The sequence below is a fragment of the Centroberyx affinis genome, unplaced genomic scaffold (assembly GCF_046629955.1).
Source record: "Centroberyx affinis isolate AG114_WGS23_722 - 3 ecotype Tasmania unplaced genomic scaffold, CSIRO-AGI_Caff_v1 ptg003428l_1, whole genome shotgun sequence".
In the NCBI taxonomy this organism is placed as follows: Eukaryota; Metazoa; Chordata; class Actinopteri; order Beryciformes; family Berycidae; genus Centroberyx; species Centroberyx affinis.
This window is the reverse complement of record NW_027281401.1, coordinates 496,752-509,459: the sequence shown is the minus strand read 5'-3', so window position 1 is coordinate 509,459 and position 12,708 is coordinate 496,752. Positions and strand designations below refer to the sequence as shown.

Sequence of the window (12,708 nt, the reverse complement as noted above, 5' to 3'; positions counted from 1 at the left end):
CTATCGGAACGCGTGGACGCGCTGCAGGTAGACCACAGGTGTGTTGTCACGCAGTTTGAAGGAGACTCACACAGACCACACCACTGTTTGATAAAGAGTTTTCTAGAAATCTTAATCTGGGCATCACTGGTAGACATTTCAGTGAAAATGGTTGAATGAGAACAAGTGTGGAAATTAAATTAGTCATTAGTCATTTTCAGCTCAAGTGACTTTTTTTTCTCTAACTTTGTTGGATGGAGTGATTGAATTTCAACGACCTGGATATTCACATTACTTTGGATTACAGTTTATGGACTGTGGCATTTTGTCCACCATGGAATATTTTAGCAATATCAAACGATTGGCGCTTTTACTTACTATTTGCACAGTTCTAAGTCTTCCATATGGGTCCAATGGAGAAATCCCACCGAAACCAACCGGCAGCGTCACGGTTCTGCCCCCGGTCAAACCCGCTGATGGCCCTCAAGCCTTTCCAGATGCGGAGAAGGCAAATATGCCGGTGTTTACAATGGATTACCCAAGAATACAAATACCCTTTGAGATCACCCTTTGGGTGCTGCTCGCCTCATTCGCTAAGATTGGTAAGCGACACTAATATGTGCTCAAATAGGTGAAAGTATTGAGAAACTATGAGAAAAGGGCAGATTCAAATTCAGGTGATACAAGTGCACATATAGCCTAATAGGTGTGACCGTTTCATATAGAGGAACCTAGCCAGGTAAGTTCTTGGCAGGCAGTGAGTAGGCCTAGATAGCAGTATTAGAGCAGAAAGTATTCCTCCACACCTGCCCTGATCCAGTACACACAGAAAAATGAAGGTGCAGATCTGGTTCCACAAAGAGACATTTCTGTACTCCTTTGCTTAGACACCTGCATTGTGTTTTTGTTTATCTGCCCTTGCCTCATTTGCAATTGTACAATATATATTATGGAGGGGTTTGGTTATTTATTTATGCCATCACCCACCATCGAAATCCATCCACCAAATGATTCTTCTATGGCATCACTCTGAAGAATCATTTGCGGTTCCAGTTCACACCTTTATTTTTCTGTGTGTATGTGAAGTCTGCTTTAACAAAATCCCCAATGTTCCTCTCCTCTCAGGTTTCCATGTGTACCACAAGATCACAGTATGGGTGCCAGAGTCATGCCTCCTGATCAGCATCGGTCTGATCGTGGGTGCCATCATGCACTCTGTCCACGAGGAACCCCCTGCTGTACTCAACTCCAATGTCTTCTTCCTGTACATGCTGCCCCCCATTGTCCTGGACTCGGGCTACTTCATGCCCACCAGACCCTTCTTTGAGAACATCGGCACGGTGCGTTACAAACCAGTCACGCTTTTCTACTGCGTCTACAGTGAATGCTGCCAGAACATAAACATTTAAGATGGTGGAGAGACATTCAACCTGTTCATATGTTCTCATTTTATGACCCTCATGCAGGTGCTGTGGTTTGCAGTGGTGGGGACTCTGTGGAACAGCATCGGCATAGGGATGTCTCTGTATGCCATCTGCCAGATCGAGGCTTTTGGCGTGCAGGACATCAACCTCCAGGAGAATCTGCTGTTCGCCACCATTATCTCGGCCGTGGACCCGGTGGCCGTGCTGAGCGTGTTCGAGGACGTGTCCGTCAACGAGCAGCTCTACATCGTGGTGTTTGGGGAATGCCTCTTCAATGATGCCGTCACTGTGGTGAGTGGGACGAGGGAGAGCGTTTGAAAGTATGTCTGACTTTCTGCAAATCAGTGTGTTTGCGACCTGTTTAGAGGAAAACATCCAGGCATTCGCAGTGACTCCTACACTAAACAGCCCAAAGCTTTAAAGGAGGGGGAGACTTGCTGCTACATGCCGGTCTGTCTAACTTGAATTCCTCTTGGCCGGCGGTTGCTTGTTATCATAACATACTGAGCAATGAGCAAGTTGCCGTTACGTACTATTGATGGTATTTTATAATGTTGTTCACAACAGTGGGATAAATAGTCTTGGTTCCTCTCATGACTCAGTAAGAGAACTTAACATGCTTGAATATAGTATACTCACTGAGACTATTCTAACTAAGAAGAACCATCAACCCAACCGACATCTAAAATCCTACTTGGGCTATTTGCAAAACACAATTAAGTGAAATGGCAGTTCCAGTAGTATTTGTTGTCTGGTGACAACCTGTTTTTGTCCCCATTCTTTCACACTCAAAGGGCCAGGCTCAGGTTTCACCAGATACTGTACCATGTGTTCACTCTCTGTTCCGGGTTGGTATGCATGTATGATTAGTGTGTGAGTAATACGCGTAGGTGGGATTTTCTGCATAGTGCATATTTCTGCATACTGGTGAGATTGTATAAAAGATAAATCATTTCAAAACGGAAGTCAGGGAATGTGGTTAGAGAGTAAACTGAATGGATGTGTGTCCACAGTCCAGTGGCATCTGCTGTTGTGAGTGCATTTGTTCAGATGCCGCCGAACCGGTTCCTGAGGTCACTGTTGCTTTTGGCTGTATGGGAGGAGTTAACACACATCATAGTCTGAAACTTGACAGAAACAAGCTAATGCTAGAGTTTCCTCCTCTGTCTGGCTATTATGCTCAAACACACACACCCACCCATCCACCCACTAATACTTAGCTCTGTGGTGGGAGTGGTGGGACCCTTTGTTTAGTACACAGTAGCCGAGCTGATGCTGAGAGTGAGGACAAATATTGACCCAGGAGACTGGGACAGCCCAGGCATGGTCTCTACTCTCTACTGAGAGCTTTGTGTTGCAGAACTACACTGATCAGTGAAGATCTAATATTTGTTGAATGCACAAACACCTCCGATCTACTAAGAGTGCCACATTATTCACTATATCACAGCAGTCTATATGCAAATTCAAAACAAGGAACCTGTGCGACCTTGCACACAAAACTGCTTTAAATAAATGGCAAGAAAAAGGGCGCATCAGTTTCCTACCTGTATTGTGTCTGAACTGTCTAGTATGATCAGAGGCTTCCCAGCTATATGGTTTCTTCATTCCTCCCAAGGCTGACCTCTTATGTAGTAGCATCCCATTATCTGATCCTTCATAAGTTGAATAGTTACAGAGCTAGAATAGAGCTGGTTTGTCAAGGCTTTGTGTCGCTGTGAATATGAACTTTATTCCAGCATATTAACAGTTTGTTGCTAAACTAGGAGATCTTTCCATGAACTAGATTGGATTCCACAATGTCCCCTGTCTATTAAACTGTGACTTCCAATTTCATTCATATAATTTGTTGCTCATTGCCTCAATGTATTCCAATAACTTTATGTTGGTGGATTTGCACTCTTGGAGACACTTCAACCCCCTATCTGCATGTAAAACCCATTCGACCAGCAACATTACCATGTAAGCAACACTAAGATTCGGGGAAATGGCTGTCTTCAAACATTATCAGCGGTATAGGTAGAACACGAACAGAAGAAACAAAGGCGGTTGCTCTGGCAAATGATCTTTTTCAGTGAGTCATTCAATGTGCTCAGGGAAATGAGATTATCGCATTGCAAACAGTGGAGTGCAAATAATTCAATAAATCATTTTTTATCAGGAACACTGTGATTAGAGGCCGCGGCCCCTGACACCACCCATGACCTCTGACAAGGCTGTGTGGGCTGTTTGTGCTTGTGTGTGGGTGTGTGTTGTGTTTTTAGGTGCTGTACAACATGTTCAACTTCGTGGCGGAGATGCCGGTGGTGGAGCCGGTGGACGTGTTCCTGGGCGTGGCGCGGTTCTTCGTGGTCGGGCTTGGAGGCATGGGCTTCGGCATGCTGTTCGGCTTCGTGGCGTCCTTCACCACGCGATTCACCGCCAATGTCCGAGAAATAGAGCCGCTCTTCATATTCATGTACAGCTACCTGGCCTATCTGGTGGCTGAGCTGTTCGCCATCTCGTCCATCATGGCGTGAGTAGACGAGTAGAGAGTAACGCATTCGTCCAGATCGAGATATGTGAATGCCAGACAGTCCTGTATGGAAAAGCATTAGGGCCATTCTAGGTGAATTTTTTTTTTTACCATAGCTGGGGGGTAATATTCTGAGAAAAAACTCTAAAAACAGAAATTTGAAAGAACAAAAAATTCAGAAATTTGCAAGAACAAAAAAAATCAGAAATTTGCAAGAACATAAAACTAAGAATTTCTGGGATTAAAGTCTTCTGACTTTAACATAAAAAAAGAAAAAAACTGAAATTTGCGAGAGAAGAAAAACACAAATGTTTTTTTCAAATTTCTGAGTTTTTTTTTTGAAAATTTCTGATATTTTTTTCTTGCACATTTCTGATTTTAATCTCATAATTTCAGATTTTTTTCCCTCAGAATATTACCCCCTCCCCCCGGCTGCTGTAAAAAAAAAAAAACCCACCTACTATGGCCCTAATATTCATTCCGTAGATCTGCTACTACAGGAGCATGCCAAAAAACAACAACCAATATCTGTGTTTTGTGTGTATGCAGCATTGTGACCTGCGCCCTGACCATGAAGTACTACGTGGAAGAGAACGTGTCGCAGCGTTCCTGCACCACCATCCGCCATGTGGTCAAGATGCTTGGCTCCATCTCCGAGACGCTCATCTTCTTCTTCCTGGGTGTGGTCACCATAACAACAGAGCACGAGTGGAACTGGGGCTACATCCTGTTCACCCTGCTGTTTGCCTTTGTATGGAGAGGGCTGGGTAAGGGCGGAGAGGACGGATTGTGTTGGTTTGATTTGGTGTCTGTCTGTCTGGCTCTGTTGTAATCTGTGTTCGCCTTCTGTAAATGTATGCTGAAAGTCTGCGCAAACATCCAATTACTTAAAAGACCTCATGAAATGTCAACTTTACTTCCTTGATTTGATGCATTTCCTGTTGAAACAGGATGTTGGGGCGGGACATGATGCAGTGAGGGATCATTCAAAAGTCTAAACCAATGGGGTCAGGGAGAGAAAGGCAATTTTATGTGATGAAAGGGGTGCGGAGGGGCGGGATTGTTAAAAAATATGATGGTTTTATTGTTTAGAAATGTATATTTACGCCTACTAGTGCATGAGGTCACAATGAAAGATACTCTGTTCTCCAGGAGGTAAAAGTAATGGGAGTTCATTTCATGAGGACTTTGAACTTCACATTTGTTGATATGAAAAATTCAGAAACAAACTTCTTTGCATTTTTGTACTCTTCCCCCCCAGGTGTCTTGGTGCTGACTCAGATCATTAACCCTTTCCGCACCATCCCATTTAACTTGAAAGACCAGTTTGGTCTGGCCTACGGTGGTCTTCGAGGTGCAATTTCCTTCGCCCTGGCCTTCACTCTCCCTGATAACATCGGCCGCAGGCAGCTCTTCATCACTGCCACCATCGCCATTATCATCTTCACCGTCTTTATTCAGGTAAGGGAGGGTCTGAGTCATTATATTCTTAAATTCTTAAACAGTTGCTTGCTGGGGTTAACTTGTCTTTGTAACTTGTCATAGCTGTGGCTTGGGGTCCAGATATTTCTGCAATCTATAACTAACAAATAGTGCACATCTACGCAGTAGAATAAAATGGAAAACTTAAGCTTTTATTGTATGCAAGTTATACAGTGTCAGTCTGAGAGAAAGAGCTGTCTTCTCATGCCTCTGTGTTACAGTATGTCCACATGAATCTTTCATGTGTCTCTTCTCCACAGGGCATCAGTATCCGACCCCTGATTGAGTTCATCAATGTCCGCAGAACCAACCGCAATCTTGACACCATCAATGTAGAGATTCACTGCAGGGTATGCCACCGATTTAAACTGTTGTACATTAGTGGACATTAGCAGCATGTTTCTGTGTGTAGCGATAACAGCTTTTACTTTACCTGCAGCTCATGGAGCATACCATTGCTGGAATAGAGGACCTCTGCGGACAGTGGAGCCACTTTTACTGGAAGGACAAGTAAGAACTCCTCTCTTCATCTCCTCCTGCTTACCAACAGGCTTCTACTAGCTATCATACTATAATCTGTTGTCACACAACTGACAGATTTTGCTTTTTTCCAGTCATTAGTAGCCTACAGAAAGTACAAACTACTCGTGTGGCTGTGAACTCCTAACTGCCTCAGATTATTTAAGTTAAAGGGAAAGAGACAGGATTTTGAAAGAACCTCCTCCCAGGTGAAACTGGGAGTGAAAGGCAGCTTTAGTTTGCTTGTTGTGCTCTAGATTTTCCTCTTTGTGGTCTGTGTTTGACAATGCTATTGTTCATGTTGGGAATGTGTGGGAATGTTGACGGCTAGCTAGACTTTGGTGTCGTGTTCAGTTTCCTCCACCAACAGCAAGGCTGATATTTTTCTTCCTAGAGCTCTGAAACTTGTTACTAAGTTCCTCATAGCTGCTTTTGTCTCTTTACTTTCCCTCCAGCTTCCATGTCACCACTGTTGGTGTAGTTACACTACATGAAATGAAACTCATAGTTTAACTAAAGTAGTTCAACTAATTTCAAATGTGGATAGTATTTTTCGTCTTTTATTACTTTATTTTGGTCATTTTGAGGTGCAGTTAACTACTGCAACTACCACCTACTTTTGGCTAGTAAAAAATAAGAGAATTACATTTTGTGTTATTATTTATGTATTTATTTATTTATTTATTTAATCCTTTTACATTCTTTGCACCTCTTCTCGTGACAAACTCAGATAGGATTATTTGGTTTGTGTTTTACATCCAGACTCTGTGGACAAACACAGTGTGGACATTATAAACATAGTCAAGATTCTTTGCGCTTAATTTCAAATAAAATACAATTTCTGTTAACATCCTAATCAGAGGTATGTTTTGCAGTCCTGTAAATTTGTATTAGATGACATTGCAGATGTAAGTTTTGAACACATTTTTCTAAGTAAATTAGAAAAACTATAATTTCACTTGAGGATAGCTTTGAGTTCATTCTTGTTTATTCTTGCTTGCTTTTACTTCTCCCTTTATCCTCTCCTTCCCAGTGTTCCCGCTCTTCCTCTTGGCATTGTTGCTGACACACTTAACATATGTTTTCTTGTGAAACGGGTTTCTCTACTCTCAGAATTGACATGTTAAGTCGGTTGTACTCGTCATAACGTGTTGTGAAAAGAGCCCCTGTCTTAACCTTTTACCCTTCCCAGCTTGAAGCATTTTGACAAAGTGTGAATATTGGAGTATAACAGCCTCTGTTTTGCAGGGTCTACACAGCTATCTTTGTATCATACAGCTAATCAGTGTAATCTCCTCCCTCCCAATGTCAGGTTTATGAAGTTTAACAACCGAATCCTGCGTAAGATCCTGATCCGAGACAACCGGGCCGAGTCCAGTATTGTGGCGCTGTATAAGAAGCTGGAGCTGCAGAATGCCATGGAGATCCTGGACTCCGTGTCTGGAGACATCAGCGCCGCTCCGTCCATCGTGTCTCTGTAGTACGCCACCTTCGTTATCTGTCTCACTCAACAACATACCTCCTCTGCCTCATTTCTTGTTCAGGTCACAAAGGAAGAGCAACTAAAATCTTTGTTATCTCTGTTATCTGTCTTCTAGTGAGGAAAAGAAAAGCTCAGCTAAACCTAAGAAGAAGTTTCTGGCTGCTGACCTGCGGAACATGCATGACATCCTGTCTAAGAACATGTACAAGATCAGACAACGGGTGAGATGCTAAGTATTCTGTCTGGCTGTGTTCACATTATTCTGCTATCCTCAACTGCATTTTGTGGTGTTAATGTAAAGGGTGTGTGAAGCCCATTATGTTTCCATAATAACTAGCTGCATCCCACTGCCGCTACCAGCAAACACTACTCAGGTACAATTCTGACACACTTAGCAGAAACAACAACACAGCCAATGTGCTCCCATACTGACTCTCTATGGTTAGAGTGACTATGGCTACCAACTTTTCCACTGGTCCTTTCTGCATTTGCAATTTAGTTGCTGTAGTCAACTTTCAGTTGGATAGATGGAAACTCCTCTTCTTCCTTGTGATTGGACGGTTCAGAAAAAGCAGCCCATGTCATGTGTGGGGAAGGCGCAAGGCGGCCGCTCCCCATTGCTTTTCACATGAAAAAGGCGGTGGCAGTTTAAAAAATGTAGAATAAGCCTTATTTTCCTCCTTAAAATCCCAGTCTCTATTTATCATATATTTCTGTCCTTAACTGGAAAAGTTGGGCAGAAGTAATTTTCACCTTAGTGAAGCATCACAGATTTTCTTTGAAGCCTTATTTACAAATGCGAGTGTGTTACTCCAGCTACTGAAACTCACATGCTGTTTTGCATAGCCACAGACTGTGGCCGGCAGTGTTTTTCCATTGGTGATCTCACCCTCAGAAAGGCTCTCACAAAAGCTTTGATGTAGACAAACAGGGAGCATGTTTTTCTAAGAGAGATTGTGAGATTGTCTGATTATCTTAATGGCCCATCTTTTCGATTCTCTCATCTCTCTGCTATTCACAAACTTCTCTTTCACACAAACCCTTGTGTCCCGCTCTCTCTCTATCTGGTGTTTGTTTCAACATTCTGCGAGTTTCAAGTGGCATCCGGAGCAGACCAGTCAACAAACTTTAATACTATTCAAGTGTGCCGCTCGCAACCTCTTAACAGGTCTAACAGCCTCTCATCAGGGCGAGAGATGTTGCATTTAACAACAGTCTGTCTGATGCTTTTGTTTTAGTGACACTGTGATGAGAACACAGCATTTTGAAGTTAAAGGAAGATTATATCAAATTGGTTTGTATTGTCTATCTGTCCATGTCAACCTCTTGCAAAGTAAGTGGATACATTTTATTGTCATGAGACAGACAGATCAATAGTAGCCTCTCCGTGAAGAACAATGGCAACCTTTTAAAGTAAGAGTTTCTGAAAGGTGGCTATGTTTGTTTTAGGTCTAACCACTAGCTGCAGGATAGAGCTCCTGACAGAACTGTTGTTGACAGAGATGAGTGATGAATGCTGCATGAGGGAAGGCAATATGGTGGCTTGCGAAGTCCAAACAGAGCCATGGAGTCTCTCTGTTCGTATGGCTCAGACAGGTGTGGCCAGTTATGGCTGCGCAATCTAAGTATCTGCTGTGTCGTAAAGGAGTTTAAAGAAAGACTGTAAAAAGTGGTTGAGTGCTGTTCCATTGTTAAAGCATCTATTAAAACCCCACTTGGCTCTAGTCGTGATGTGTAGGGTCTGTTTGAAGATGAACTCTTAGATTAGAAGAACTGTGGCTGTGGATTTATGGGTGCACATGTCCAAAATGGTGGAATCTTTCTACCGAGTTGTGTGGGTTTATTTTGGAGTCATCCTTGCTGTTATGTGTGTGTTATGTATGTGTTGCATCATGTGCCTCTATGTTTTTTTCTTTGATCAGACGGTGGCATACACCAGAAAGACCGCCCTGCCCAACGAGAGCCAGACCAAAGAGATACTGATCAGACGCCACGCCAGCATCCGCCGCAGCCTCCGGCCTGGCAGCTTCCAGTCATCGGTACGCAGGAAACTGTAACATATGGCTGGTGGTGGGGGTCTATTCTCAAACAGGCAGACTCGGTGGTATCGACTTGAGCTATCAGATGAATCTGGCTACATTAATTCTCACTTAGCCTCTCAGTTAAAAATAGGTGATTAAATGCAGATTTTAAGCTCATGAATTGCAGGTTAATTTTCTCTAGACTACAAAAAAGATGGAAGTATCCCAAGTCATACATGAGGTTACATTTTCTTAATCTCATCCCTCATTCATCATTCTCTTTGTTGACAATCTTACTCTCCATCACTTTCCATCCTGTCCCCCCGTTGTTTTATCCCCATCTTGTTCTCAGGCGGTGCCCAAATCCCATAAATACTTCTCTCTGCCTGCTGGGAAGAGTCTGGACTCCAAGTTCCCTCCTAGGAGACTGAGCCATGCAGGTAAGCTTTCCAAACCTTCCTTAAAAGGCTGCACTCTGTACACACACCAGTTCCCTCATATTTATCAATGGCCTTCTCAGTGTTATTATCATTTATCTGCAGTTGTATGAAAACATATTGTGGGTGTATGGTATGTTTGAGTTCATGATCATGTTTCCATTTCCTCTGCCTGTCTCAGATGAAGAGGAAACCATGTCGGAGGTGGCCTACCCCTCCAGACGCTCCAGGTTTGGCCAGCCAGGCCGCTCCTCCTCCAGAGCCATGATGCCCCTACACAGGCTGGACACCCTAACAGAGGTGCCCTCTGTCAGCGTGGTGGATGAGAGCAGGCGGGGGGGAGGCAGAACCGGACAGGGCATGTCCAGAATAAACTCCTCCTCCAGCGATTCCCGTGTCCCCGCCCCTCGCCGCCGCTTTGACTCTTCCACCGACCATGGCAACGGTTCCTCGGACGAGCTTAGAAACGGGCGTGATGAAGCAGAGCAGGAGGAGCAGCAGCCTTCCTCTCCACCCCCAGCCTGGGCCGCTGAACCCAGAGAGCATGACGACAGCAGAGCACGAAACCCTCTGCTCAGGCGGCCTCAGTGGAACCCGAAGAAGCCATAAAAAGTCCTGAGAGCCCTGGGCTTTCAGCAGCAGCCGGACTGCTGTGGACTGTGTCTCAGGTTCTGCAGCAGCACCAGGGTCTCTAAAATCTAAATCTAACTGTGTTCAGACCCCCAGTAACTCGCCACCAGAGGTCCATTCATTTCCTAAGAGAAGTGAATCAAACTGAGCCTACTGTTACAGCGCCACTGGCCCTGCAGCTAGGGATCGGTGAGCACACATCAGCCAGCGGACTGTGGTACTGAAGTGAGCTGCCAGCAGGGTGAATGCATTGAAATACCTTGAAACTGAAACACATCAAAAGCACAATGCACTATAGTGAGGGAATTGTATACTAACTCTAGACAGTGAATCATTCTCCAAAGACAAGAGATTGTTCTATTCAAGTACAATGTAAGTACAATGTGATTTTAATACTTTTTACCCACCTGTAGGCTTTTTTTTTTAATGTTTTACAACATAATTTAAACCATTTTAATATAACTGATTGCTTCCTTATTCAGACATGTAATGTAAATATTGTAGTTTTTGTATTTGTATTGCCTATTGTGTGTGACAGTTGTAAGATTGAGGATACGGGTTCTGTAAATAGTCCATTTTAGTTAAACATCAGGAAATGTTACTATGTGGTACAAAGAGCTCTTGGGACGAAGTCCTGGAGGCTTTCTGTATGTCTGTTACACTGATGGACCTCGCAAAACCTCAATTCGTTATTTTTATTCTTGTGTAATAAAATTTCTCCATTGTCCAAAGCTGTATCAAGAGCACATCTATCTGAAATTAGTATTTAATAATATGAATGATTGCTGTAAACTTTCTATTTAGTAACTCAATTTGCTTTACTTTCAGAGAAAGTGATTTTCTTTTAACCAAAACCACCTGGAGTGTCTGTGGTTAAACAATAGAAATGGGATAATACAATTTCCATGATCTGTGTGTGTAATTTTGGGTAACGTGAGTTAACATGGAATGATCTATTCCATAATGTGCTATTCACCACCATCATTTTCACCACTATTTGTATACATCTGACACTAAAGGCACTGTCTATAGAACAGAAGATGGGGGACTACTTGTAATTATTTTAAACTGAGTTCTCATACTATGAGTTTAATGTACACACTGTAGCGTCAATGTCAACTTTTCATATACAACTCAAAGACCAAGGACTCAAAAATAGAAAAAGATTTTTATTCACTGTGACTTTGCATGACTTCTGCATGAATCTGGTATTTAATTCTTGAATTCCAGGACTTCCTTACATTAATCTGTACAGTTCTCTTCTTTAATCAGGTGGTATTTGGGTCTTTGAACAACAGTAGTAACTCAGAATACAGCTGGATCTTAATTACAAAATAACAATGAAGGAATAATTTCTTTAAACGTCCAGTTAAACCTTCCCTAAGATAAATAGGCAGATTTGAATATCTGCATAATTGTTAAAATCTAAAAGTAAAGTAATAAACTAGTAACAGTAAACATTTGCTTATATACCACCATGGGAACCATTTCTGAAGCAGTGCATTGGGAGAAATGAGTAGCACTGTGATGGAGTTATATGACCAACTTGACAACTCCAAAACTACCAAAATGTGATCTATTTGGGGTGACTGGGGCTCCCAATTTCCCCACAGGGATCACTACAATTTCATCTTATCTGTGAATATCTAAAGTGTTACTCTCTGGAATGTAAAAGGAAGGATCCCCTTTGTCTTCCTGTATTAGGAGAATAGTGTATTTTGGGATATGTAGTGCATCACCAGTGCAATAAACTCAGGGACTCTGGACTGTGTAGTGGTTATAGAATTTCATTAAAGACAAGGTCTGTATTGTTTCTAATCTTATTGTCTCAAGAAGCATGTTGTGCCAAGAACACGTGACCCAGACATTTACGTCTGACCAAACCCCTTCGCAGAGGGCCGGACTGTCCAGTGTTGTCTTCAACACTGCACTTTAGGTTTTTGAATGCGCTTTCCCTGAAAGGAGTACTGTAATGCCGGTGGTGGCCAGGACTTTTGACCCTGTGATGTTATCGCGTAACATCTACAGATAATGTCGTCAGAGGCATCCTGTCTATAAAACAACACGCTTGAGCAGGAAACATTGTTCCAGCTATGAGTCTGCTGTTCATCTCCACAGCTGGCCTCCTACAACAAGAGCTCTTCTCTTTCTGTGAGTGGTGGCTTTGCATCGACATTCTCTTATCATTTATTCACCCTCTGGTTCAGTCACTCACTGT

The 12,708-nt window shown here is 42.9% G+C and overlaps 1 protein-coding gene across 1 annotated transcript; it reads left to right on the top strand.

The window, feature by feature from the left end:
* Nucleotides 1-59: 59 nt before the first annotated feature.
* slc9a2 (solute carrier family 9 member 2) lies at nt 60-12,687 on the top strand. Its single transcript, XM_071539247.1, has 13 exons — nt 60-581; nt 1,105-1,319; nt 1,446-1,694; nt 3,668-3,918; nt 4,468-4,685; nt 5,180-5,379; nt 5,661-5,750; nt 5,840-5,910; nt 7,232-7,399; nt 7,518-7,623; nt 9,325-9,441; nt 9,776-9,863; nt 10,042-12,687. The coding sequence occupies exons 1-13, from the start codon at nt 290-292 to the stop codon at nt 10,467-10,469; spliced, it is 2,493 nt and encodes an 830-aa protein (XP_071395348.1). The 5' UTR covers nt 60-289; the 3' UTR covers nt 10,470-12,687.
* The last annotated feature ends 21 nt before the right edge of the window (nt 12,688-12,708 follow it).

Excerpts from the sequence above, each read along its gene's own strand:
- slc9a2 (XM_071539247.1), top strand. The coding sequence starts at position 290 with ATGGACTGTGGCATTTTGTCCACCATGGAATATTTTAGCAATATCAAA. Across the intron at positions 582-1,104 it reads CGCCTCATTCGCTAAGATTG|GTTTCCATGTGTACCACAAG; the intron begins GTAAGCGACACT and ends CTCTCCTCTCAG. Across the intron at positions 9,864-10,041 it reads TAGGAGACTGAGCCATGCAG|ATGAAGAGGAAACCATGTCG; the intron begins GTAAGCTTTCCA and ends TGCCTGTCTCAG.